This window comes from Chlorocebus sabaeus, chromosome 11 (assembly GCF_047675955.1).
Source record: "Chlorocebus sabaeus isolate Y175 chromosome 11, mChlSab1.0.hap1, whole genome shotgun sequence".
Taxonomy (NCBI): Eukaryota; Metazoa; Chordata; class Mammalia; order Primates; family Cercopithecidae; genus Chlorocebus; species Chlorocebus sabaeus.
Genome location: NC_132914.1, coordinates 101,302,911 through 101,328,181, shown reverse-complemented (window position 1 = coordinate 101,328,181; position 25,271 = coordinate 101,302,911). Strand labels below are relative to the sequence as shown.

General features: G+C 38.5%; 1 protein-coding gene across 1 annotated transcript in view; it reads right to left on the bottom strand.

Moving 5' to 3' along the window:
* The window catches only part of HCFC2 (host cell factor C2), a 53,622-nt gene that overhangs the window by 21,113 nt on the left and 7,238 nt on the right, over positions 1-25,271 (bottom strand). Inside the window, exons 4-9 of the mRNA XM_008004463.3 lie at positions 17,094-17,302; positions 15,902-15,986; positions 14,107-14,213; positions 13,812-14,000; positions 9,384-9,551; positions 8,403-8,455 (exon numbers count right to left, since the gene is read on the bottom strand). Of these exons, the coding sequence (XP_008002654.1) occupies positions 8,403-8,455; positions 9,384-9,551; positions 13,812-14,000; positions 14,107-14,213; positions 15,902-15,986; positions 17,094-17,302 (811 nt within the window). The remainder of the gene's footprint in view (positions 1-8,402; positions 8,456-9,383; positions 9,552-13,811; positions 14,001-14,106; positions 14,214-15,901; positions 15,987-17,093; positions 17,303-25,271) is intronic.

Here is a 25,271-nt window from a genome sequence, read left to right as displayed (position 1 = left end):
TTTTCTTCAAGATGGCCGAATAGGAACAGCTCCAGTCTCCAACTCCCAGCGCGAGCGACACAGAAGACCGGTGATTTCTGCATTTTCAACTGAGGTACTGGGTTCATCTCACTGGGGAGTGCCAGACGATTGGTGCTGGTCAGCTGCTGCAGCCCAACCAGCGAGAGCTGAAGCAGGGCGAGGCATTGCCTCACCTGGAAAGCGCAAGGGGGAAGGGAATCCCTTTTCCTAGCCAGGGGAACTGAGACACACAACACCTGGAAAATCGGGTAACTCCCACCCCAAAACTGCGCTTTAAGCAAACAGGCACACCAGGAGATCATATCCCACACCTGGCCGGGAGGGTCCCACACCCACGGAGCCTCCCTCATTGCTAGCACAGCAGTCTGTGATCTACCGGCAAGGCAGCAGCGAGGCTGGGGGAGGGGCGCCCGCCATTGCTGAGGCTTAAGTAGGTAAACAAAGCTGCTGGGAAGCTCGAACTGGGTGGAGCTCACAGCAGCTCAAGGAAACCTGCCTGTCTCTGTAGACTCCACCTCTGGGGACAGGGCACAGTAAACAATAACAAACGCAGCAGCTCTGCAGACGCAAACGACTCTGTCTGACAGCTTTGAAGAGAGCAGTGGATCTCCCAACACGGAGGTTGAGATCTGAGAAGGGACAGACTCCCTGCTCAAGTGGGTCCCTGACCCCTGAGTAGCCTAACTGGGAGACATCCCCCACTAGGGGCAGTCTGACACCCCACACCTCACAGGGTGGAGTACACCCCTGAGAGGAAGCTTTCAAAGCAAGAATCAGACAGGTACACTCGCTGTTCAGAAATATTCTATCTTCTGCAGCCTCTGCTGCTGATACCCAGGCAAACAGGGTCTGGAGTGGACCTCAAGCAATCTCCTACAGCTACAACCTACAGCTGAGGATCCTGACTGTTAGAAGGAAAGCTATCAAACAGGAAGGACACCTACACCAAAACCCCATCAGTACATCACCATCATCAAAGACCAGAGGCAGATAAAACCACAAAGATGGGGAAAAAGCAGGGCAGAAAAGCTGGAAATTCAAAAAATAAGAGCGCATCTCCCCCAGCAAAGGAGCACAGCTCATCGCCAGCAACAGATCAAAGCTGGATGGAGAATGACTTTGACGACATGAGAGAAGAAGGCTTCAGTCCATCAAATTTCTCAGAGCTAAAGGAGGAATTACGTACCCAGCGCAAAGAAACTAAAAATCTTGAAAAAAAAGTGGAAGAATTGATGGCTAGAGTAATTAATGCAGAGAAGCTCACAAACGAAATGAAAGAGATGAAAACCATGGCACGAGAAATACGTGACAAATGCACAAGCTTCAGTAACCGACTCGATCAACTGGAAGAAAGAATGTCAGCGATGGAGGATCAAATGAATGAAATGAAGCGAGAAGAGAAACCAAAAGAAAAAAGAAGAAAAAGAAATGAACAAAGCCTGCAAGAAGTATGGGATTATGTAAAAAGACCAAATCTACGTCTGATTGGGGTACCTGAAAGTGAGGGGGAAAATGGAACCAAGTTGGAAAACACTCTTCAGGATATCATCCAGGAGAACTTCCCCAACCTAGTAGGGCAGGCCAACATTCAAATCCAGGAAATACAGAGAACGCCACAAAGATACTCCTCGAGAAGAGCAACTCCAAGACACATAATTGCCAGATTCACCAAAGTTGAAATGAAGGAAAAAATCTTAAGGGCAGCCAGAGAGAAAGGTCGGGTTACCCACAAAGGGAAGCCCATCAGACTAACAGCAGATCTCTCGGCAGAAACTCTTCAAGCCAGAAGAGAGTGGGGGCCAATATTCAACATTCTTAAAGAAAAGAATTTTAAACCCAGAATTTTATATCCAGCCAAACTAAGTTTCATAAGTGAAGGAGAAATAAAATCCTTTACAGATAAGCAAATGCTTAGAGATTTTGTCACCACTAGGCCTGCCTTACAAGAGACCCTGAAGGAAGCACTAAACATGGAAAGGAACAACCGGTACCAGCCATTGCAAAAACATGCCAAAATGTAAAGACCATCAAGGCTAGGAAGAAACTGCATCAACTAACGAGCAAAATAACCAGTTAATATCATCATGGCAGGATCAAGTTCACACATAACAATCTTAACCTTAAATGTAAATGGACTAAATGCTCCAATTAAAAGACACAGACTGGCAAACTGGATAAAGAGTCAAGATCCATCAGTCTGCTGTATTCAGGAGACCCATCTCACACGCAGAGACATACATAGGCTCAAAATAAAGGGATGGAGGAAGATTTACCAAGCAAATGGAGAACAAAAAAAAGCGGGGGTTGCAATACTAGTCTCTGATAAAACAGACTTTAAACCATCAAAGATCAAAAGAGACAAAGAAGGCCATTACATAATGGTAAAGGGATCAATTCAACAGGAAGAGCTAACTATCCTAAATATATATGCACCCAATACAGGAGCACCCAGATTCATAAAGCAAGTCCTTAGAGACTTACAAAGAGACTTAGACTCCCATACAATAATAATGGGAGACTTCAACACTCCACTGTCAACATTAGACAGATCAACGAGACAGAAAGTTAACAAGGATATCCAGGAATTGAACTCATCTCTGCAGCAAGCAGACCTAATAGACATCTATAGAACTCTCCACCCCAAATCAACAGAATATACATTCTTCTCAGCACCACATCGTACTTACTCCAAAATTGACCACGTAATTGGAAGTAAAGCACTCCTCAGCAAATGTACAAGAACAGAAATTATAACAAACTGTCTCTCAGACCACAGTGCAATCAAATTAGAACTCAGGACTAAGAAACTCAATCAAAACCGCTCAACTACATGGAAACTGAACAACCTGCTCCTGAATGACTACTGGGTACATAACGAAATGAAGGCAGAAATAAAGATGTTCTTTGAAACCAATGAGAACAAAGATACAACATACCAGAATCTCTGGGACACATTTAAAGCAGTGTGTAGAGGGAAATTTATAGCACTAAATGCCCACAAGAGAAAGCAGGAAAGATCTAAAATTGACACTCTAACATCGCAATTAAAAGAACTAGAGAAGCAAGAGCAAACACATTCGAAAGCTAGCAGAAGGCAAGAAATAACTAAGATCAGAGCAGAACTGAAGGAGATAGAGACACAAAAAACCCTCCAAAAAATCAATGAATCCAGGAGTTGGTTTTTTCAAAAGATCAACAAAATTGACAGACCACTAGCAAGACTAATAAAGAAGAAAAGAGAGAAGAATCAAATCGACGCAATTAAAAATGATAAAGGGGATATCACCACCGACCCCACAGAAATACAAACTACCATCAGAGAATACTATAAACACCTCTACACAAATAAACTGGAAAATCTAGAAGAAATGGATAATTTCCTGGACACTTACACTCTTCCAAGATAAACCAGGAAGAAGTTGAATCCCTGAATAGACCAATAGTAGGCTCTGAAATTGAGGCAATAATTAATAGCCTACCAACCAAAAAAAGTCCAGGACCAGATGGATTCACAGCTGAATTCTACCAGAGGTACAAGGAGGAGCTGGTACCATTCCTTCTGAAACTATCCCAATCAATAGAAAAAGAGGGAATCCTCCCTAACTCATTTTATGAGGCCAACATCATCCTGATACCAAAGCCTGGCAGAGACACAACAAAAAAAGAGAATTTTAGACCAATATCCCTGATGAACATCGATGCAAAAATCCTCAATAAAATACTGGCAAACCGGATTCAGCAGCACATCAAAAAGCTTATCCACCATGATCAAGTGGGCTTCATCCCTGGGATGCAAGGCTGGTTCAACATTCGCAAATCAATAAACATAATCCAGCATATAAACAGAACCAAAGACAAGAACCACATCATTATCTCAATAGATGCAGAAAAGGCTTTTGACAAAATTCAACAGCCCTTCATGCTAAAAACGCTCAATAAATTCGGTATTGATGGAACGTACCTCAAAATCATAAGAGCTATTTATGACAAACCCACAGCCAATATCATACTGAATGGGCAAAAACTGGAAAAATTCCCTTTGAAAACTGGCACAAGACAGGGATGCCCTCTCTCACCACTCCTATTCAACATAGTGTTGGAAGTTCTGGCTAGGGCAATCAGGCAAGAGAAAGAAATCAAGGGGATTCAGTTAGGAAAAGAAGAAGTCAAATTGGCCCTGTTTGCAGACGACATGATTGTATATTTAGAAAACCCCATTGTCTCAGCCCAAAATCTCCTTAAGCTGATAAGCAACTTCAGCAAAGTCTCAGGATACAAAATTAATGTGCAAAAATCACAAGCATTCTTATACACCAGTGACAGTCAAACAGAGAGCCAAATCAGGAATGAACTTCCATTCACAATTGCTTCAAAGAGAATAAAATACCTAGGAATCCAACTTACAAGGGATGTAAAGGACCTCTTCAAGGAGAACTACAAACCACTGCTCAGTGAAATAAAAGAGGACACAAACAAATGGAAGAACATACCATGCTCATGGATAGGAAGAATCAATATCGTGAAAATGGCCATACTGCCCAAGGTAATTTATAGATTCAATGCCATCCCCATCAAGCTACCAATGAGCTTCTTCACAGAATTGGAAAAAACTGCTTTAAAGTTCATATGGAACCAAAAAAGGGCCCGCATCTCCAAGACAATCCTAAGTCAAAAGAACAAAGCTGGAGGCATCACGCTACCTGACTTCAAACTATACTACAAGGCTACAGTCACCAAAACAGCATGGTACTGGTACCAAAACAGAGATATAGACCAATGGAACAGAACAGAGTCCTCAGAAATAATACCACACATCTACAGCCATCTGATCTTTGACAAACCTGAGAGAAACAAGAAATGGGGAAAGGATTCCCTATTTAATAAATGGTGCTGGGAAAATTGGCTAGCCATAAGTAGAAAGCTGAAACTGGATCCTTTCCTTACTCCTTATACGAAAATTAATTCAAGATGGATTAGAGACTTAAATGTTAGACCTAATACCATAAAAATCCTAGAGGAAAACCTAGGTAGTACCATTCAGGACATAGGCATGGGCAAAGACTTCATGTCTAAAACACCAAAAGCAACGGCAGCAAAAGCCAAAATTGACAAATGGGATCTCATTAAACTAAAGAGCTTCTGCACAGCAAAAGAAACTACCATCAGAGTGAACAGGCAACCTACAGAATGGGAGAAAATTTTTGCAATCTACTCATCTGACAAAGGGCTAATATCCAGAACCTACAAAGAACTCCAACAAATTTACAAGAAAAAAACAAACAACCCCATCAAAAAGTGGGCAAAGGATATGAACAGACATTTCTCAAAAGAAGACATTCATACAGCCAACAGACACATGAAAAAATGCTCATCATCACTGGCCATCAGAGAAATGCAAATCAAAACCACAATGAGATACCATCTCACACCAGTTAGAATGGCGATCATTAAAAAGTCAGGAAACAACAGGTGCTGGAGAGGATGTGGAGAAATAGGAACACTTTTACACTGTTGGTGGGATTGTAAACTAGTTCAACCATTATGGAAAACAGTATGGCGATTCCTCAAGGATCTAGAACTAGATGTACCATATGACCCAGCCATCCCATTACTAGGTATATACCCAAAGGATTATAAATTATGCTGCTATAAAGACACATGCACACGTATGTTTATTGCAGCACTATTCACAATAGCAAAGACTTGGAATCAACCCAAATGTCCATCAGTGACAGATTGGATTAAGAGAATGTGGCACATATACACCATGGAATACTATGCAGCCATAAAAAAGGATGAGTTTGTGTCCTTTGTAGGGACATGGATGCAGCTGGAAACCATCATTCTCAGCAAACTATCACAAGAACAGAAAACCAAACACCGCATGTTCTCACTCATAGGCGGGAACTGAACAATGAGATCACTTGGACTCGGGAAGGGGAACATCACACACCGGGGCCTATCATGGGGAGGGGGGAGGGGGGAGGGATTGCATTGGGAGTTATACCTGATGTAAATGACGAGTTGATGGGTGCAGCACACCAACATGGCACAAGTATACATATGTAGCAAACCTGCACGTTGTGCACATGTACCCTACAACTTGAAGTTTAATAATAATAAATAAATTAAAAAAAAGACACTACAAAAATTCCTACCAATTTTTGAGGGAAAAACTTCCAATATAGGATTCTATAAGCCAGCCAAACTATCAGTTAAATACGCTAAAGACATTTTCAGATATGCAAGATCTCAAAAAGTTTACCTTTCATAAGCCCACTTCTCAGGGGGTTGCAACAAAATAAAGGAAAACACAAAGAAAGAGGAAGAAATAAGGTCAAGAAATATGGGCTGTAACACAGGAAAGAGATAAATTCCTATTATGAAACAGAGAAGGTAGTTCTAAGGTGACAGCTGTGCAGCAGGCCTAGAGAAGAACCAGTACCTGAGGACAGGGGGCTCCAGGAGGAATTGTTCCAAGGGTGGAAAAAAGAAACTACCTTTATGTCCAAATATCTTCAGTTTTATAACTTTTTGGAAAATTTGATTATAAATTAATGATAGAGAAGAAGAAAACTAAGCAAGTGAAAAAGTGAGGCAGTTAATGCCAGGAAAAACAAAGTTGCATGAAAAAGGAGTAATTCTCATAGCACACTACATGGCTCACCTGCAACTGTTTCACCATCAGAGTGTAAACATCAAGCCATAATTCTACTAAAAATATGTGAAGGAGGTGGGAACAGGAAAGGAGGGGATGAGGCAGAATTGTAAGAGATCATTAAAATTGTCATCTTTCATTATTGAAGACAATTGATCTAAAAGTAGAACCTTCAACAACATGAGTTTGAACTGTGAGGGTCCATTTCTATGTGGATTATTATTTATTTATTTGTTTTTTGAGACAAGGTCTTGCTCTGTCTCCCAGGCTGGAGTGCAGTGGCGCAACCTCGGTTCACTGCAAGCTCCGCCTTTTGGGTTCACGCCATTCTCCTGCCTCAGTCCCCCAAGTAGCTGGGACTAGAGGTGCCCGCCACCGTGCCTGGCTAATTTTTTGTATTTTTTTTTAGTAAAGACGGGGTTTCACCATGTTAGTCAGGATGGTCTCAATCTCCTGACCTCGTGATCTGCCCACCTCGGCCTCCCAAAGTGCTGGGATTACAGGTGTGAGCCACCGCGCCTGGCCATGGATTATTTTTAAGAAATACAATTGGTGCTCCATATCTGTGGGTTCCACGTCCTCAACCAAACACGTATGGAAAATACAGTATTCGCAGGATGCAAAAACTGTGGATACAGAGGGCCGAATTTTTGCATTTGCACGTTCCACAGGGCCAACTACAAGACTTGAATATTGAGGGGACTGTGGGGGGGTGGGTCCTGAAACCAATGCCCTGCAGATACAGGACAACTGCACATAGTTAGATACTAAAAGAAAGCTACAATAGTTTAAAGTAGTTGCTTCTAGGGAACAGAAATCAAGAGCAGGTAGGGACAGGGTAGGAAACTACTGCTCTTCATCATAAACTTTACAGTATCATCTAAATTTGTGACACACACACACACATATATATACATACATAGTATATAATTAACATATAACATATGACTACATATAACAGAAATATTATGTCTAATATGACAGGCTACTTACAAACTGTATGAGCTTTACTTGTAATAACACCTTCCTGACATACTATAAGTATGACATGATATACTTCCAGACCTATGCCTTTACTGGTCTTCAGTCATACTCAGAACATATTAGTCAATACCTACATCATTTTCCTTGAAAAAAGTCTACTGAGGTAGATGGCAGTTTACCAAATAAAAATAATCTTAGTAAGCATATTCATTACTCTCTACCAAGACCTACTGTGATGTACTTCATAAACAAGAAATAACCTCACAAGTGTTCAATTTAGTAACTGATATTTTTCAGTAAACAAAATACACAGTAAAGAAAATATTTTATACATATTTTTAAAGTACATCTTTAGATGTCTGTGTGACATTTAGAAATGGCAAAATATAGACACGTAAGTACATATTACATTGAATTAGTCTGATGCTCTGTGTAATGCAGCTACGCTTCTCTTGGCCTGGGGTTTTCAATTCAGGCTTCTGTCACAGTGATCTGTGAAGCTTTCTTTAAAAACAGAGCTGCCTGGGCATTTTCCTAAAGATTCTGCTTCACTAGATTTGAGGAAGAGCTTGGGAATCTGTGTGTGTTTGTTTGTTTGCTTGTTTAGCTCAGAGATAACTCTCAAGTGCAGGCAGGATTAAGGACCCCTCTTCTAGAGTAGTAGTATGCTAAAAATCTGAATAAAAATTGAAACTATAACCATAAACATCCAATTACCTTCATACACTTTTTTACTTACACTGTTAGGAACGATGTTATTACTGCCTTGTCTGTGAGGGTCCATCCTGACTCCTGTAGGAATGAGAAAGGTTCAGACTGATATGCTCTTAATTAGCTTCAATAAAATATAATTAAATATTTTTAAAGTTACATATTAAAGTTTAAAAAGTAGTATCTTTACCAAAGGTTATATGTTTTCTTAATAGTTTGCTTAAGTTGACTGAAATTCTCTCTGGAAAAATGTGCAAAATTTGTGTTTGCTTTTACTTCCAAGGCCTATTTAGTTAAAAATACTTTTGAAAAAGCTGAGATATTTATGAAAGCAAATTAAAGCCAATCTGCTGAAGTCAAGTAATATGTCAAATTAGGAAAGTACATAAAAATGAACTGCAGAAAACACAATCTATCCTACGTTTCTATGTATTCTACTACATCATAATGGTAAGACGGCCAAGTTTCAGAACTGAAATACAATGTATTATCAGGCATGGACCTAATGCCATAAAATTTCTTAAACCAAACCTAATCACAGACTTTTATGCAGATATTCTACATATCTATATGTATACACCCAAACACCCCCCCCACACACACACATATACATACTGCAGTATATGTGTGCGTGCGTGTGTGTGTGTGTATTTTTTTTTTTTTTTTTAAGACAGAGTCTCGCCTGTTGCCCAGGCTGGAGTGCAGTGGCATGATCTCAGCTCACCGCAACCTTCACCTCCTGGGTTCAAGTGATTCTTTTGCTTCAGCCTCCCGAGTAGCTGGGATTACAGGTATGTACCACCATACCCAGCTAATTTTTGTATTTTTAGTAGAGATGGGGTTTTACCATGTTTACCAGACTGGTCTCAAACTCCTGACCTCAGGTGATCCACCTGCCTCAGCCTCCCAAAGTGCTGGGATTACAGGCGTGAGCCACCATGCCTCGCCTGCAGTATATATTTTTAAAAGCATGTGAGCACACATACTTTAAGCATGAAAATTATGTTACCTTGCATATTTGGTGCTGCTGAAGAATCTGATGATGCAGCTTGGTATGGCAAGTCCGTACTCAACTGCAAAAGATAGCCCTCAACTGTAGACACTTCATCCCATTTGACATGAAAGGAGTTGGTAGTGGCTTTGATCAGCTGTACTTGAGATGGTGCTGGTGGTTTCTCTATAGAACAATAAAGATATTATACATTTAAGTTTCCAGTATATAAATGGTTTGCTGATATAGTTTGTTTGGACTGGAGCTTTGAAAACATCAGCAATGAACATTTCATCTGCTTACCAAGACAGGGAAAGTTTACTCAGATAAACGCAGCTATAGTAGGTCAAATAAAAATAGTTTGGGGTTCTTATTCTATTTATTTATTTATTTTCTTGGACAAATATATCTATAAACAAAACAATCCAGTACAAAACTACCAAACTATTTGAGTCATCAGATTCGGAAATGTGTTTAATCCTAGAAGGAGTTTTTCTGGGGGAAGCTGGGAATCCTAGAAGGAGTTTTTTTTGAGGGAGGCTGGGGAGAGGCAAGGGGAGCCAAGTATTAAAGCTACATTATTTTATCTTTCTTAGAAGTTCTAATATTCTTTAATTTTATGAGCCAATTTTCAGCCAACAGCATACATGTTAGCAATTCTGTTAATGTTAGCAAAGATAACTTGGACATGATATTTTATAAAAGCATAACTTCTCTGAAATTAATACCCCCTTATCAAGACTTATACTACCAGCTGGGCATGGTGGTTCAGGCCTGTAATCCCAGCACTTTGGGAGGCCGAGGTGAGCGGATCACCTGAGATCAGGAGTTCAAGACCAGCCTGGCCAACATGGGGAAACCCTGTCTCTACTAAAAATACAAAAATTAGCCAGGCGTGGTGGCTGGCACCTGTAATCCCAGCTACTTGGAAGGCTGAGGCAGGAGAATCACTTGAACCTGGGAGGTGGGGGTTGCAGTGAGCCGAGATCATATCACTGCACTCCAGCTCGGGTGGCAAAGTGAGACTCCATCTCAAAAAAAAAAAAAAGGAATGGTGGGAGGAAGAGATAAATCCTCAACTTTCATAGCAGAAAGTGAGCACATTATTGTCTAAATGAAAAAAAATATATATCAAAGCAATAATATAAGTATGTGATATAGAGATATGGAAGTTAATACCTAAAGAATCATTTAACAGAGTTAAGAACAAACAAATGCTTGTAAAGCAAGTAAAATGAGGAAAGGTGCGAGCAAAGAACTGTGATTTTTCATAGAAAGCCTCATGGAATTCTATTACTCTTTTACATGCTATCAAATGCACAAAGTTTAACTAAAAGTGAAAAACAAAACAAAACAAAACAAGATAAGCCCCCTCTTCCACCAAAACTGATGCTAACTTATCAAGAGGAAAAGCAAAATCTATATTTTGCTCTTATGATCGTGGCCATGATTACTTTTAGAATAATACTGATATCTAAAGCTTATTATGAAAAGGTTTATAGAAAAACAGGCCATTCAAATCCAATTTTTTTAATCTTTTTAAGTCATAGATCCCTTAGAGAATCTGCTCAAAGTGATATAATCCCTACAAAGAAAATTCATACACTTTTTTTCATCCAATTTCAGAGACTGAAGCTTATCCTTAGACTTCAGTTAATAATTTCCAATTTCAAACATGAACCAGTAAGTTCAATTTTCTGTCTTTTTTTCTTGCTTGCTAGTACGTGCTTCTTTCATAGGAAGCATTTACTCTCTTAATTGTTTCATTATTTTTTCAAGTATCTTACTTTTAAAATTAAACTCATTTTTTTTTTTTTTTTTTTTTTTTTAAGACGGAGTCTTGCTCTGTCGCCCAGGCTGGAGTGCAGCCGCCGGATCTCAGCTCACTGTAAGCTCTGCCTCCTGGGTTCATGCCATTCTCCTGCCTCAGCCTCCAGAGTAGCTGGAACAAAGGCACCCGCCACCACGCCCGGCTAGTTTTTTGTATTTTTTAGTAGAGACGGGGTTTCACCATGTTAGCCAGGACGGTCTTGATCTCCTGACCTCGTGATCCGCCCGTCTCGGCCTCCCAAAGTGCTGGGATTACAGGCTTGAGCCACCTCGCGCCCGGCCTAAACTCTTTTTACATTACAAAAACAATACATGCTACTGTGGAAAATACAGACAAGTAATGACAGAAAAGCTTTGAAGAAAATGTATAATCTCAGCTCTCAGATAATGCTTTGGTGTGTGTCCTTCCAAGTTTTCTATTTATAATTTTGAAAATACTGGAGTCATTACATGTTTTATAATCTATTTTTCTCATGTAACATCACATATTACATCTCCAGATCTAATTTCTCTAATGGCCACTAGATTCATCTATTCATTCAAATGCCTGCTTGATCTTATTTCAAATTTAGCATGGTCTAAATGGAACTCTTGATTTTCTCCACAATGTTGTTTTCTCTCAGTCTTCTCTATCTCAGTAAAATTCAAGCTAAAAACTTCATCCTCCATTCTGTCGCTTGCCACACAAATTATCATCCGGTTCTGTCAATAAGAACTCCAAAATGTATCCTGAATTTATGCAGTCCTTTCCTCCTCCATTGTCACCACTATAGTCTAAAACACTTTTTTGACTACTGCAAGAGATCTCTAACTTGTCTTGCAGTGTGCACCTAGAATTCATTTTCCATACAACTGCCAGTGACCATTTCAAAATGTACATCAGAATGTGTCACATCTCTCCTTCAAACTTACACATAACTTCCTGCTGCACTTCAAAAATAACTTAGAAATTCTACCACCACATTCAAGGCCCTATGTCCTGTGGTCATCTCTCTAACCTCCATTCCTACACTTTCCTCTTTGTTTACCCAGTTCAAATCTGTTGCCAAACATGCCAAGTATTCCCATCTCAGACTCCTTGTATGTGCTGTTCCCTCTTCCTGCAGTGGTTTCTCTGGCCTTTTTATGTGGGTATCTCCTTCTCACCATTCGAATAACATCCCACGTCATCTCATCACAGAAGCATTTTTTGACTACCCAGCCTGAAGCAGCCACCACTCCTGTGCCCAATACCTAACACCACTATCTCATGTATTCACATGATTAACAGAAACTGAACTTATTTTGTTAATCTGTTTCACTATTGCTCATTGTCTCCTTGTTGTCGTACCCCCTCAGAATGTAAGTTCTTTGTGAGAGCAGGGGCACTATCAGCCTTGTCTGCTGCTATATTCTCAGCATTTAGAACAATTCCTGCTACACAGCTGTCAATCAATATTTATTAAAAATTGATGTGAGGTACACATTTTTAAAAATTGCGGTGCTCTAATAATTTTTTTCCCCCTTTAGAGATGGGGTCTTGCTCTGACACCCAGGCTGGAGTGCAGTGGAACAATCAGAGCTCACTGCAGGTAGACTCAGACTCCTGGGCTCAAGTGATCCTCTTGCCTCAGCCTCCCAAGAAGCTGGGACTATAGGCATGAGCCACTGTACCTGGCTAATTTTTTGTTTGATAGAGATGGGGATCTCACTATGTTGCCCAGGCTTGTCTTGAACTCATGGCCCCAAGTAATCCTCCTGCCTCAGCTTCCCAAAGTGCTAGGATTACAGGTGTGAGCCACTGCACCCAGTCTCTATTTTTTAAAAACCTTTTATTTTAAAATAATTTTAGGTTTGCAGAAAAGTTGCAAAGATAGTACAGCATTGCCATAACCCCCTGGCCCCAGTTTTCCCTTTTCTCCAGCTTCCCCTAATATAAGCACATTTGTTAAAACTAAGAAATTATTGGTGTAATACTATTAACTCAACTATAGACAACTCAGATTTCACCAGTTTTTCAATTAATGTCTTTTTTTGTTCCAGGATCCAATCCAGAATACAACATCACATTCAGCTGTAATGTCTCCTTTGTCTCCTCCACTTTTTGATTATTTCTTAGTCTTTCCTTGTTTTCCTTCGCTTTGAAACTTCTGAATAGTACTGCTCACATATTCTTTGTAGAAGATCTAGAATGTCCCTCAATTTGGGCTTGTCTGATATTTTCTCATAGTTAGACTGAGATTATGGATTTGGGAATACCACCGAGGTACTTTTACTTATCACATGATATTAGGGAGTAAATGATACTAACTTGACTTATCACTAGTGATATTAACTTTGATCACTTGATTAAGGTAGTACTTGCCAGGTTTCTCCTGCTTGCCAGGTTTCTGTAAAGCTACTATTTTCCCTTTCCATACTCTATTCTTTGCAAAGGAGTCTTTAAATCCAGTCTACACTCAAGGAGAGGATAATTATATACTTCTCAGGAGTGGAGAATAACTACACATATTGTTTCTTCTATTCATACTTAATTATGGGAAACAGAGGTAGTAGCATTTACAGTAAGTCTCAAAAGGCAGACATTTGAGTGCTTACCTAAAGGAAAAAGTTTATTTGTTAACTATTCTTACCTACCAGTATCAAGATACCAAAGATCCTTGCAGCAAACTTGACTATTCAGTGCTTTTTTGTAGCCATCTCTTCCACTCCAAAAATACAATCGAGTGCCAATTGCAACAGCGCAGTGGCCAGCTCTTGGTCTTGGTCTTGAATTTTTTTTATCTTCCTGAGAATCTGATACTAGGGTGGTCCACTCTGTTGTATCTGAAGAGATAGAAATATCCATGACTAATCTTTTGTTCTTAACAAAATTACAAAAATTACCTTATTAATAAAGTTTAATTCAATGAGTAACTCTTAAAAAACTTACCCAGATTTAGGTAAGAAAATGAACTGGTACATCTCCATTCACAATCATGAGGTGAAGTCTCAGTATTTTCCCCCTTATGTGGGACCCATCCACCAAAAATGTACATCCTGAGCAACAACAAAACAAAAACATAAAGTAGCTTATTTCATTTTACTTGTTGGATTTGAAGTGCGAAGAACAGAAAACTCTCCTATCAGTTGAGTCAGAGCTTCAGAACTATTCATTCACTTACCATTGTCAAGGTAATGGGAATAAGAAGATGAATAAAGTGGTCTTCTTTCAAGAGTTTACAATTTTATGAAGCAATACAGAATCACAATTGTTTCTCTCTGGCAAGTTACTTAAAGTGAAGAATATTTTGATTATAATATATTTAAAAATCAATATTGCCTATAATATACTAAGGGTACCTCAGTCAGAAAGATACTCAATTGATCTATGACATCCAAAGTCAAATTTAAAATTGTATGCATATAGTAACCAAAGAGGATTAAATTTCATGTAACTTTGGTCATTGATATCACTTAAACAAAAAACTTTAAACTGTGTTCCTTTAGGGCCCTAGGAGTTCTTAAGACAAGCCTGATGGTTGCTGGAAGAGAAAGGCTCATCAGGCAGAAATCAGGGCCCATGTGACCTGATGTCAACCAGAGATCTATTTTTCTTTTTATGCCAATCAGAGATTTTTTTTTTTTTTTTTTTTTTTTGAGACAGGATCTTGTCCTATTGCCCAGGCTAGACTGCAGTGGCATGATAATGGTCCACTGCAAACTCAACCTCCTGGGCTCAGGCCATCCTTCCACCTTGGCCTTCCAAAGTGCTGGGATTATAGGTGTGAGCCACCATGCCCGGCCAGAGCTCTAATTTTTAAAATCCATTTTATATGTTGGCGTTTCAATGGAAAATTACATTTTATAAAATGGCTCTTCAGTTAAAAAAATGTATAAAAATGTATAAGATTTTGTTTAAATGTAAAGAACATCCTGTTTGGTTTTAAGTTTATTAAAAAAAAAACAAACTAGGTTCTAAATTACAACAATCATTTCCTAAAATATTACATTTATGGTAGAATCCCTGAAATAGTAACTATTTCATTAAATTCTGATTAAACAGTACTCCTAATTGTGGCACAATGTTGCACAAATAAGGGAATTTGTTGATGGTAGTAATAGCCAACATTTATGGAGTGCTCACTTCATACCAGAAACTGTTCTAAGCATTTCATATGTATTAATTCATTTAGTCTTCATTACAGCCTTGTCAAGTAGGTTTTACTTTAATCCACATTGTATACTTAAGGAAAGTGAGGTACAAACATATTAAATTTTCTTGCCCCAGGTCATACAGGACAAGTGCCAAAGCTGAGTCTTGAATTTAGGCCATCTAGTTACAGAGTTTGTATTCTAACCATCAACTCTATATTGCCATCTAAAGCATAATCATTAAGAGCATGTGCCTCAGTACAAATGAAGCAATACCAAAAATATGAAAAAGGAAACAGTGAGTTAGGTGATTAGTTTGGCAACACCCAGGTTTACACTTACATAAAGCCTACTCTGGGCAAGGCATTATAAGGAATGCAAAGAAGTTAAAGAGAGAGCATAAGAAAATGGCATATTAAGTATTTTTGCTTCTACAGACAAATTGTGTTAGCTCCAGTAAGCACAATCAAACTTTATTAAGCTTCATAATCTATTTCTAAGAAACTACTAGCATTACTTTCTTTGTGTGCTTCTTAAGTTGTTTTTTTTTTAAAAAAAAAAAAACAGAAGCAAAATACAAAAAACCACCATACTTGTTTCCTATAACACTGGCTGTATGAAGGCTTCGTGGAAGTGGCACTGTCCCTTTAGTTTCTGGTTTTGACCATGACATAGTTTCTAAAAGTAAAAACAATTATATTAGCAACTTGATCTAACAACAGTAAATTACCTCAACTTGCATAATTTCAAAAAATAAAACAAGGACTTACCAAAATGAAACAAAGTATTTTAAAACAATTATTTGAACATTATCTTAAACATTTCCAGCTTACATAAACTGCCAATCAGAAATCTATTTATACTTAATGTTAGTACAGTTAGCCCTCTGTATCCATGGGTCCTGCATCAACGGATTCAATTAACCACAGATTGAAAATATTCACAAAAAACTTTGGTTGCACTGAATATGTTTTCTTTTTGTCATTATTCCCTAAACAATACAGTATAACAACCATTTATATAGTATTTACATTGTATTAGGTGTTATAAGTAATCTCAAGTGGAGATGATTTAAAGTATATGGGAGAATATGCAAATATTACACCACTTTATATCAGGGACTTGAGCATCCATGGATTTTGGTATCCAGGATATCCATGGTATTCAGGAGGTCCTGAATAAATCCTCCACAGATACCGAGGGATGACTGTATTTGTAATAAATAAGTGTGCTTAGGGTACCACCAATTTTGAATTAAGAATATTAGAGATTTTATCATTTAAAGTAAGAGTACACTGGACAGAAGATAGTCAAAGGTGAGAGGCACACTACCCTCCAATCATTCATTCCTAAGATCCCTTTAGAGAGAACTACTTAAGGGTTTTCTACTGACCACGAATAACATTGTTAATGCTACATTTCCTGTAGATAAGGTAACCATATAAAGTTATCATCCTGTACAGGACATTTTTCAGAGTGAAAGGGAATATTGTACTATTGATAATTACACAAGACAATAAGCATAAACCAGAATCATCCCAGGTAAACCAGGACATACGGTAACCCTGTTTACAGAACGCACAAGAGAGTTACTATCATAAACCAAACATTCATTTTCTCAATCTGGTTTATCAGCAACCATTCATATCACATATCAGCTGTCCCTGGGGCCACAAGTGCTAGTTATAAATCTAAGTACAACTCAATAAATACTGCAATCAATAATATTTTTCAAAGCATCTTTTAATTTGCCTTATTCCTGAGCCTGAATCAAGTTAAACTTACCTAAGTCAAGCTGCCATAGGTCATCCAGGCGAGCACCACACATTCCACCAAAAACATACATTTTCGGACTCCCAGAATCTTTTTTGCAATATATAACAGCTGTGTGGGATTCTCTTGGAGAGGGCACAACCCCTTTAGTCACTGGAATGCTCCAACCCACAACACCAGAGCCATGCTGTAGCTCCAACTCATAAAAATCATTTAAATATCTAGAATATCATAGGAAAAATTAAAATATTCAGATAATATATACCCTTTCTTTGCATTTTATTTCTATTTATAAAGATAAAATGTGCTTACTATGAAAAGTTCATATAGTACAGAAAGGCATTAGGAGAGCAGAAAACCCCAAACCTCATTCATACAATACATACTTATCAAACACTACTATGTACCAGGCACTCTTCTGGAGCTCAGTAGTGAGCAGAAGAGATTAAGAATAATTCCTGTTATCATTTAGCCAACACTCTTATCAATGACAACTTGCCAACTGTTGGTGTTAAAACATAGCTACAAATCCTCTGACACTCTTCCCATCAGGAAGTTGGGTCTATGTTCCCTTCCCTTGATTCTGGACTGGTTTGTGATTGCTTTGATTAATAGGGTATGTGACTTCTGAGGCTGCGTCACAGAAGGCCTAAATGGCTTAAGTAGAACACTTACTCTTGGAATCCTGAACCACCATGTAAGAAGTTCAACTCCCATAAAACTACCACCTGGATGGCCATATGCAGGTATGTAGGGTGACAGAACCAGCTGAGTCTGTCCTTCAGCCATTGCAGTTGAGGCATCAGGCACAGAAGTAACCCCTTCAAGACTTCTCAGCTGAGGGCCCAACCATCCCTCCTGTGGCCTATCTAAATTCCTGACCCACAGAATCCATGAACATAATCAAATGGTTATTATTCTGCATCACTAAATTTTGGGGCAGTTTACTGTATGGTACTAGATAACCAGAACAATCACTATTGAAAATATTTTGGTAAATATCCCTTAAGACACCTCTGTCTATGGATAAACACATATGGATAAATGAGGCATACTAAAAATACTGCTTTGCAACCTTTAAAATTTTCATCATAATGTCATAGCAATGTCCTACATAGTTTTTAACTTTAGAAACTGGCACTAAGTTTCATGGATGTTTTTGAAGTTTTGAGCAAAATGACTTTTGTAGAAATTTATTTCCTACAAAATTATTATTCAAGTGTAAGGGCAAATATTAAAACATTTCAGGACATATACAACTTCAAAGTTTAGCTACATAATTGTTTTGGGGAAAATAATTCTAGGATGTTATCTAGGAAAAAGAAAAAGAAATATAATACTTTGAATAGGCCTGGCGTGGTGGCTCATGCCTGTAATCCCAGCACTTTGGGAGGCTGAGGCAGGAGGACCACGAGGTCAGGGGATCGAGACCATCCTAGCTAATACGGTGAAACCCAGTCTCTACTAACAAAAATACAAAAAGTTAGCCAGGCATGGTGGTGGGCGCGCCTGTAGCCCCAGCTACTTGGGAGGCTGAGGCAGGAAAATGGCGTGAACCTGGGAGGCAGAGCTTGCAGTGAGCCAAGATCACACCACTGCACTCCAGCCTGGGTGACAGAGCGAGACTCCGTCTCAAAATAAATAAATAAATAATAAACAAATAATACTTTGAATAAGAGAAATGGTAGTAATTTGTGGTTACATCTAAACTGATGTTGAAATCTGTGGTTATGAGATCTAAATAACCACTAAGAAAAATTTACTACCAAGTTAATTTTTAAAATTTATCATAACCTGGATTAAGATTCAAAAATACATGGAACATACAGAAAAATGAGGTAGGCAAAAGAATGTTAAAATAAAGACAGTAATTTATTCCCAAGGTTGACAGGATATTTTCATTGTAAATGTGTGTTAATTTCCAAGCAACTAAGCTATGCACAAAATTAGCACATATAATTCTCAGATCACTATAGGGAAACAGTCAAAGAAAAATAATAAATAGGGGAAAAGTAAAGAAATGGGGAAAAAAGCAAAGTATAGTATATAGAAAGCAGTTAATAAGATAGTTTAAAAAAAAAAAAAACCGGCCAGGGCCAGACGCAGTGGTTCACACCTGTAATCTCGGCAGTTTGGGAGGCCGAGGGGGGTGGATCACCTGAGGTTAGGAGTTCAAGACCAGCCTGGCCAACATGGTGAAACCCTGTCTCTACTAAAAATACAAAAATTAGCTGGGCGTGGTTGCGGGCGCCTGTAATCTCAGCTACTCAGGAGGCTGAGGCAGGAGAATCACTTGAACCCGGGTGGTGGAGGTTGCAGTGAGCTGAGATCACACGGCTACAGTCCAGCCTGGGTGACAGAGTGAAACTCCATCTCAAAAAAACACAAAAAACAAAAAACCCCCACCATAAACAATGTCAAAAGAAAAAAGGACAAACTTAAAAAGTTTAGCACACGTTGCAGGAAAAAAGGTCAAATTTTCCTAAAAACCAAGATAATGACCACTCACACAATAGACACAGATAAAAAGATAGAAACTGACAGTTCACAGAACAGGAAATAAAAATTACATAAACATATATATATACACACACACAGACACAGATGTATAAACATGCACGTACACGAACACTCATATACATATACATATGCAAATGTTTTCCATCATCACAACTTAGCAAAAAATCTGGCATAGGCAAGAAAAGGGAGGAAGGGCAACAAAGCAGAGTAGATGGAAAACACAAAACACAAGGGCAGAATAAAACTGCCCTATTATAAGACAAAGTCTGGTCAGGGTTGATGGTGGGGGCAGGAATACAGAGGAAACAAAATACAAGAACCCCAAATCTAAGTATAAGTGATGAAAATCAAGGATAATATTAAAACTATCTTAAACTAATGTGGAATAGGCTTAAACTGTTGAGAATGGACATCAGCCAGTATGCTATCCAGTTCATACTGGCTATTAGCCCCATTTACAAAAAATAAATCTACAACAAAACAGTGTACACAAGTTGAAAATTAGATATACAAGAAACAAAACACGAATCCACAATCACGGTGGGAGACTTGAGCATGTCACTCAAAAGTTGATAAGACCTAGACTCACAAAATAAAAAAGCTTTGAACATTTATTTAATAGAGCCAGGTGCAATGGCACATGCCTGCAGTCCCAGCTACTCAGGAGACTGAGGTGGGAAGATTACTTGAGCCTAGGAGTTATCCAGCCTGAGCAACATAGCAAGACCACATCTCTAAAATCAATAATAATAAATACATAAAACATTGATTTAATAGATAAACAACCCTGCACACAGTCAAGAATTCATGGTCTTAATGAGCACCTACGAAATCACAAAAATTGACTGTGAAATAGACACAAACATCTTTATAGACCACATTTCCTGACCACAATATAATACAACTAGATATTGGCAATAATAACAAAACTTTCCACTTGGAGATCTTTAAAAAATTGTAGCAAATTACTTTTAAAGAGAAAATAGAAATCAATGACAATAAAAGCAGCATGTATCAAACCCTATGGGATATAGCCAAAGATATAATCACATGAAAATAACACTGAAAAATGAACTAAGGAGCATTCAAATTATTAGAAGTTAGAAAAAGCATTCAAACTACTAGAAGTTTAAAAGATGCTGGGCGTGATGGCTTAAGCGGGTAATCCCAGCAACTTGGGACACTGAGGTAGGAGGACTGCTTGAGGCCAGGAGTTCAAGACCAGCCTGGACAATCTGGCAAGATCCTGTCTCAACAAAAATTTTAAAAATTAGCCAGGCATGGCTGCATGTGTCTATAGTCCTAGCTACTCAGAAGGCTGAGGTGGGAGTATAGCTTGAACCCAAGAGTTCAAGGCTGCAGTAAGCTATGATTGTGTCACCACACTAGCCTGGGTGACAGAATGGGATCCTGTCTCTAAAAATAAAACAAAACAAAACAAAACAAAAGGTTAGGAATAAAAGTTGAAAGAAATGGAATAGAGTTAAAAAGTTAAAGAAAATAAACTAAAAAGAAAAAGTCAATAAAACTAAAAAACGGCTCTTTGAAATAAATAACATAACAAATCACTAGCAAGTCTGATTAGACAATACTAACACTTAGGGATAAGAAAAGAGATATAACAATGGATATAGAGATTTTAAAGATAGAGAGAATTGTCTTTATAACTTTAAAATATTTTTAAATAAATAAATTTTTCAAATTTTTAAGACAGGGCTCATTACATTGCCCAGGCTAGATTTGAATTCCTGGGTTCAGATGATCCTCCTGCCTCAGACTCCCAAGCAGCTGGGACTATAGGTGTGTACCACCACACCTGGCTATCTTATAACTTTTAGAAATAAATTTAAAAATCTAGATAAATGGGTAACTTCTCAAAAAAAAAAAAATTACCAAAAATTACAAAAAGTTGAAAACCTAAATAGACCAATACTTAAAGAAGAAATTGAAAAGGCAATCAAAGATCAAATACCAATCCCAGGTAAATATGGAAAATTTCTACTAAATATTCAAAGAATTACATTATTTAAATATAATAAAAGATGGAGGGCTTTCCATGACCTCAGAACATAACCCTGATTATGTTTTCAAGGATAACATAATCCTGATACTCAAATTAGATTACAATAGCACCCTACTCCCCCAAATAATACAGGCAAAATCGCTAATAAATATAGGTATTATAAATAAATGTTAGAAATGTGATTCAGCAAAGAAAAAATTCACAAAATTCATGGATTAAAGGAGAGACACAGTAAGCTCCAAAATGAATTTAAACTACCTCAATATACATTTCTTGTTAAAAAGAGAGAAAAATAAAACTAATAAGCTGGAAATTTAAGAACATTTTGGCCAGGCATGGCAGCTTACGCCTATAATCCCAACACTTTGGGAGGCCAAGGTGGGAGGATCACTTGAGCCCAGGAGTTCAAGACCAGCTTGGGCAACATGGAAAGACCTTGTCTCTACGAAAAAGAAAAAAAAAGTTTTAAAATTAACTGGGCATGGTGGCATGCACCTGTGGTCCCAGTTAGCTACTGAAGAGGCTGAGGCAGGAGGGCTGTCTGAGCACAGGAGGTCGAGGCTGTAGAGAGCTGTGATCATGCCACTGTACTCCAGCCCCAGGTGACAAAGTGAGGCTCTGTCTCAAAAAGAAAAGAAAAGAAAAGAAAAATGTCCTTAATGTTATTAAAATCACATACCAACAACCTATAGCAAATGCCACAATTAATGATAGAAAGGTAAATATATTAATGAAACAGAATAGAGTGTAGAGCAGGAATCAACAAATGTTTCCTGTAAACGGTCCGACAGTAAATATTTTAGGCTTCACAGGCCATAAAATCTATTGTGTAACTACTCAACTGTGCTGTTTCAACATGAAAGGTGCCAACAGCAGTACAAAATGAATGGGGATAGCTGTGTTCCAATAAAACTTTATTAATAAAAAAAGACAGCAGGCCCACAGGATATAGTTTGCAACCCCTGGTCTAGAAAGCCTAGAAAGACACATTTATACAATAAAGACATGACAGAGATGGAATTTCAAATCAATAGAAAAAAATGGCTTATTTAATAAATGGTGTTGGGAAAATTGAAAATCAATTAGGAAAAGAAAAAGCCTCACACTAGTCACAAAAGTATATCACAAATGTACTAATATTCTAAACAGAAACAAAACTATGAATGTACTAGAAGAAAATACAGAAAATTTATTTTTATAATATTCCTGAAGGAGAGTCTTTCAAAGCAAGATTCAAAACCAGAAAGCCATAAAAGAAAATATTGTCAAACGTGATAAAACTAAACTGAAAACCCTTTTTAAAAAAAGCAAAGTGGGCTGGGCACAGTGGCTCATGCTTGTAATCTCAGCACCGAGGTGGGCAGATAATGAGGTCAGGAGTTTGAGACCAGCCTGGCCAACAAAGTGAAACCCCGCCTCTACTAAAAATACAAAAATTAGCTGGGCATGGTGGCAGGCACCTAAAATCCCAGCTACTCAGGAGGCTGAGGCAGGAGAATCACTTGAACCCAGGAGGCGGAGGTTACAGTGAGCCAAGATCGCGCCACTGCACTCCAGCCTGGGCAACAAAGCTAGACTCTGTCTCCAAAAAAAAAAAAAAAAAAGGCAAAGAGAAGACTTAGAAAACACATCTGGAACATATGAAAAATATGTATGTAAAGAACTCCTAAGGATCAACAATAATAAAAAAATTGAAATCCATTTAAATATTAAAAATAATAAATGAATTCAGCAAGGTCACAGGATACAAGATAAATAACAAAACCAACTGTATTTCTATATACTAGCAATAAACAATCCAGAAATGAAATTAAGAAACTAAATCAGCTGGGTACAGTGGTTCACGCCTATAATCCCACAACTTTGGGAGGCCGAGGTGGGTGGATCGCAAGGTCAGGAGATCAAGACCATCCTGGCTAACACGGTGAAATCCAGTCTCTATTAAAAATACAAAAAAAAAAAAATTAGCCAGGCATGGTAGTGGGTGCCTGTAGTCCCAGCTACTCAGGAGGCTGAGGCAGGAGAATGGCCTGAACCCAGGAGGTGGAGCTTGCAGTGAGCTGAGATCGTGCCACTGCACTCCAGCCTGGGCAACAGAGCGAGACTCCATCTAAAAAAAAACAAAAAAAAAAAAAAGAAAGAAACCAAACTGATTCATAATATCCTCAAAAAGAATAAAAAACTTAGGAATACATTAATCAAAATTAGAAAGAGCAACACATACATTGAAAATTACAAAATATTGCTGAGAGAAAATTTAAAAGATTTAAATAAATGGAGAAACATCCCATGTTCATGAATTGGTAGACCCAATATTACTAAGATGTCAATTCTCCTCAAACTAATATATAATCAATGAAATTCCTATCAAAATCCCAGTAAGGGCTGGGTACCGTGGCTTATGCCTGTAATCCCAGCACTTTGGGAGGCCGAGATGGGCGGATCACGAGGTCAGGAGATCAAGACCATCCTGGCTAACACGGTGAAACCCCGTCTCTACTGAAAATACAAAAAATTAGCCGGGCATGGTGGTGGGCGCCTGTAGTCCCAGCTACTCGGGAGGCTGAGGCAGGAGAATGGCGTAAACCCGGGAGGCGGAGCTTGCAGAGAGCCGAGATCGCGCCACTGCACTCCAGCCTGGGTGACAGTGCAAGACTCCGCCTCAAAAAAAAAAAAAAAAAAAAAAAACATCCCAGTAAGCCTTTTTGCACAAATTTTACTTTTTTTTTTTTTTTGGGGACAGAGTCTTGTTCTGTTGCCTAGGCTGGAGTGCACTGATGTAAACATGGCTCACTGTAGTCCTGGCCTCCTGCTCTCAAGCAATCCTCCTGCGCTGGCCTCCCATGTAGATGGGACCACAGGCACATACCACTACACTCAGCTAATTTTCTAATATTTTGCAGAGACAGGGTCTTGCCATGTAGCCCAGGCTGGTCTCAAACTTCTGGGCTCAAGTGATCTGCTGGCCTCAGCCTCCCAAAGTACTGGGATTACAGGTGTGAGCCACTGTACCTGGCCGAATCACATTTCTGATTAAAAAATAAAATAAAACATAAAACTTATATCCAGAATACATAAAGAACTGTTACAACTCAATAACAAGAAAACTATGAATTTCAAAACGGACACAATATTTGAATAGAAATTTCACCAAAGATACATGAATGGCTAAAAAGCACATGAAACAATGTCCAACGCTATTAATCATTAGGGAAATGCAAATTAAAACCACAATGAGATACCACTTTACTCCCACTAAGATGGCAACAATAAAAAAGACAGACAATAATGACTATTAGCAAAGGTGGAGAAATTAAAACACTTATATACTGCTGGTGGGAATGCAAAATGGTGTAGTCAGTTTGGAAAGCAATTTGGTAGAATTTCTTAAGAAGTTAAACAGGTTGAGGTAGGAGGATCACTTGTGCCTGGGAGGTGGAGACTCCAGTGAGCTGACATTGTGCCATTGCACTCCAGCCTGGGTAACAGAGTGAGACCCTTTCTCAAAAAAAAAAAAAAAAAGAAAAAAAAAGAAAATAGATAGATCTGTGTGGAGAATCGTGTTAATGTGTTCCCATTCTTTCCCAGTAGGCAGAGTATATATCCTTAGACCACTAACTCTGGCCTTTGCCATATGGCTGGCTATG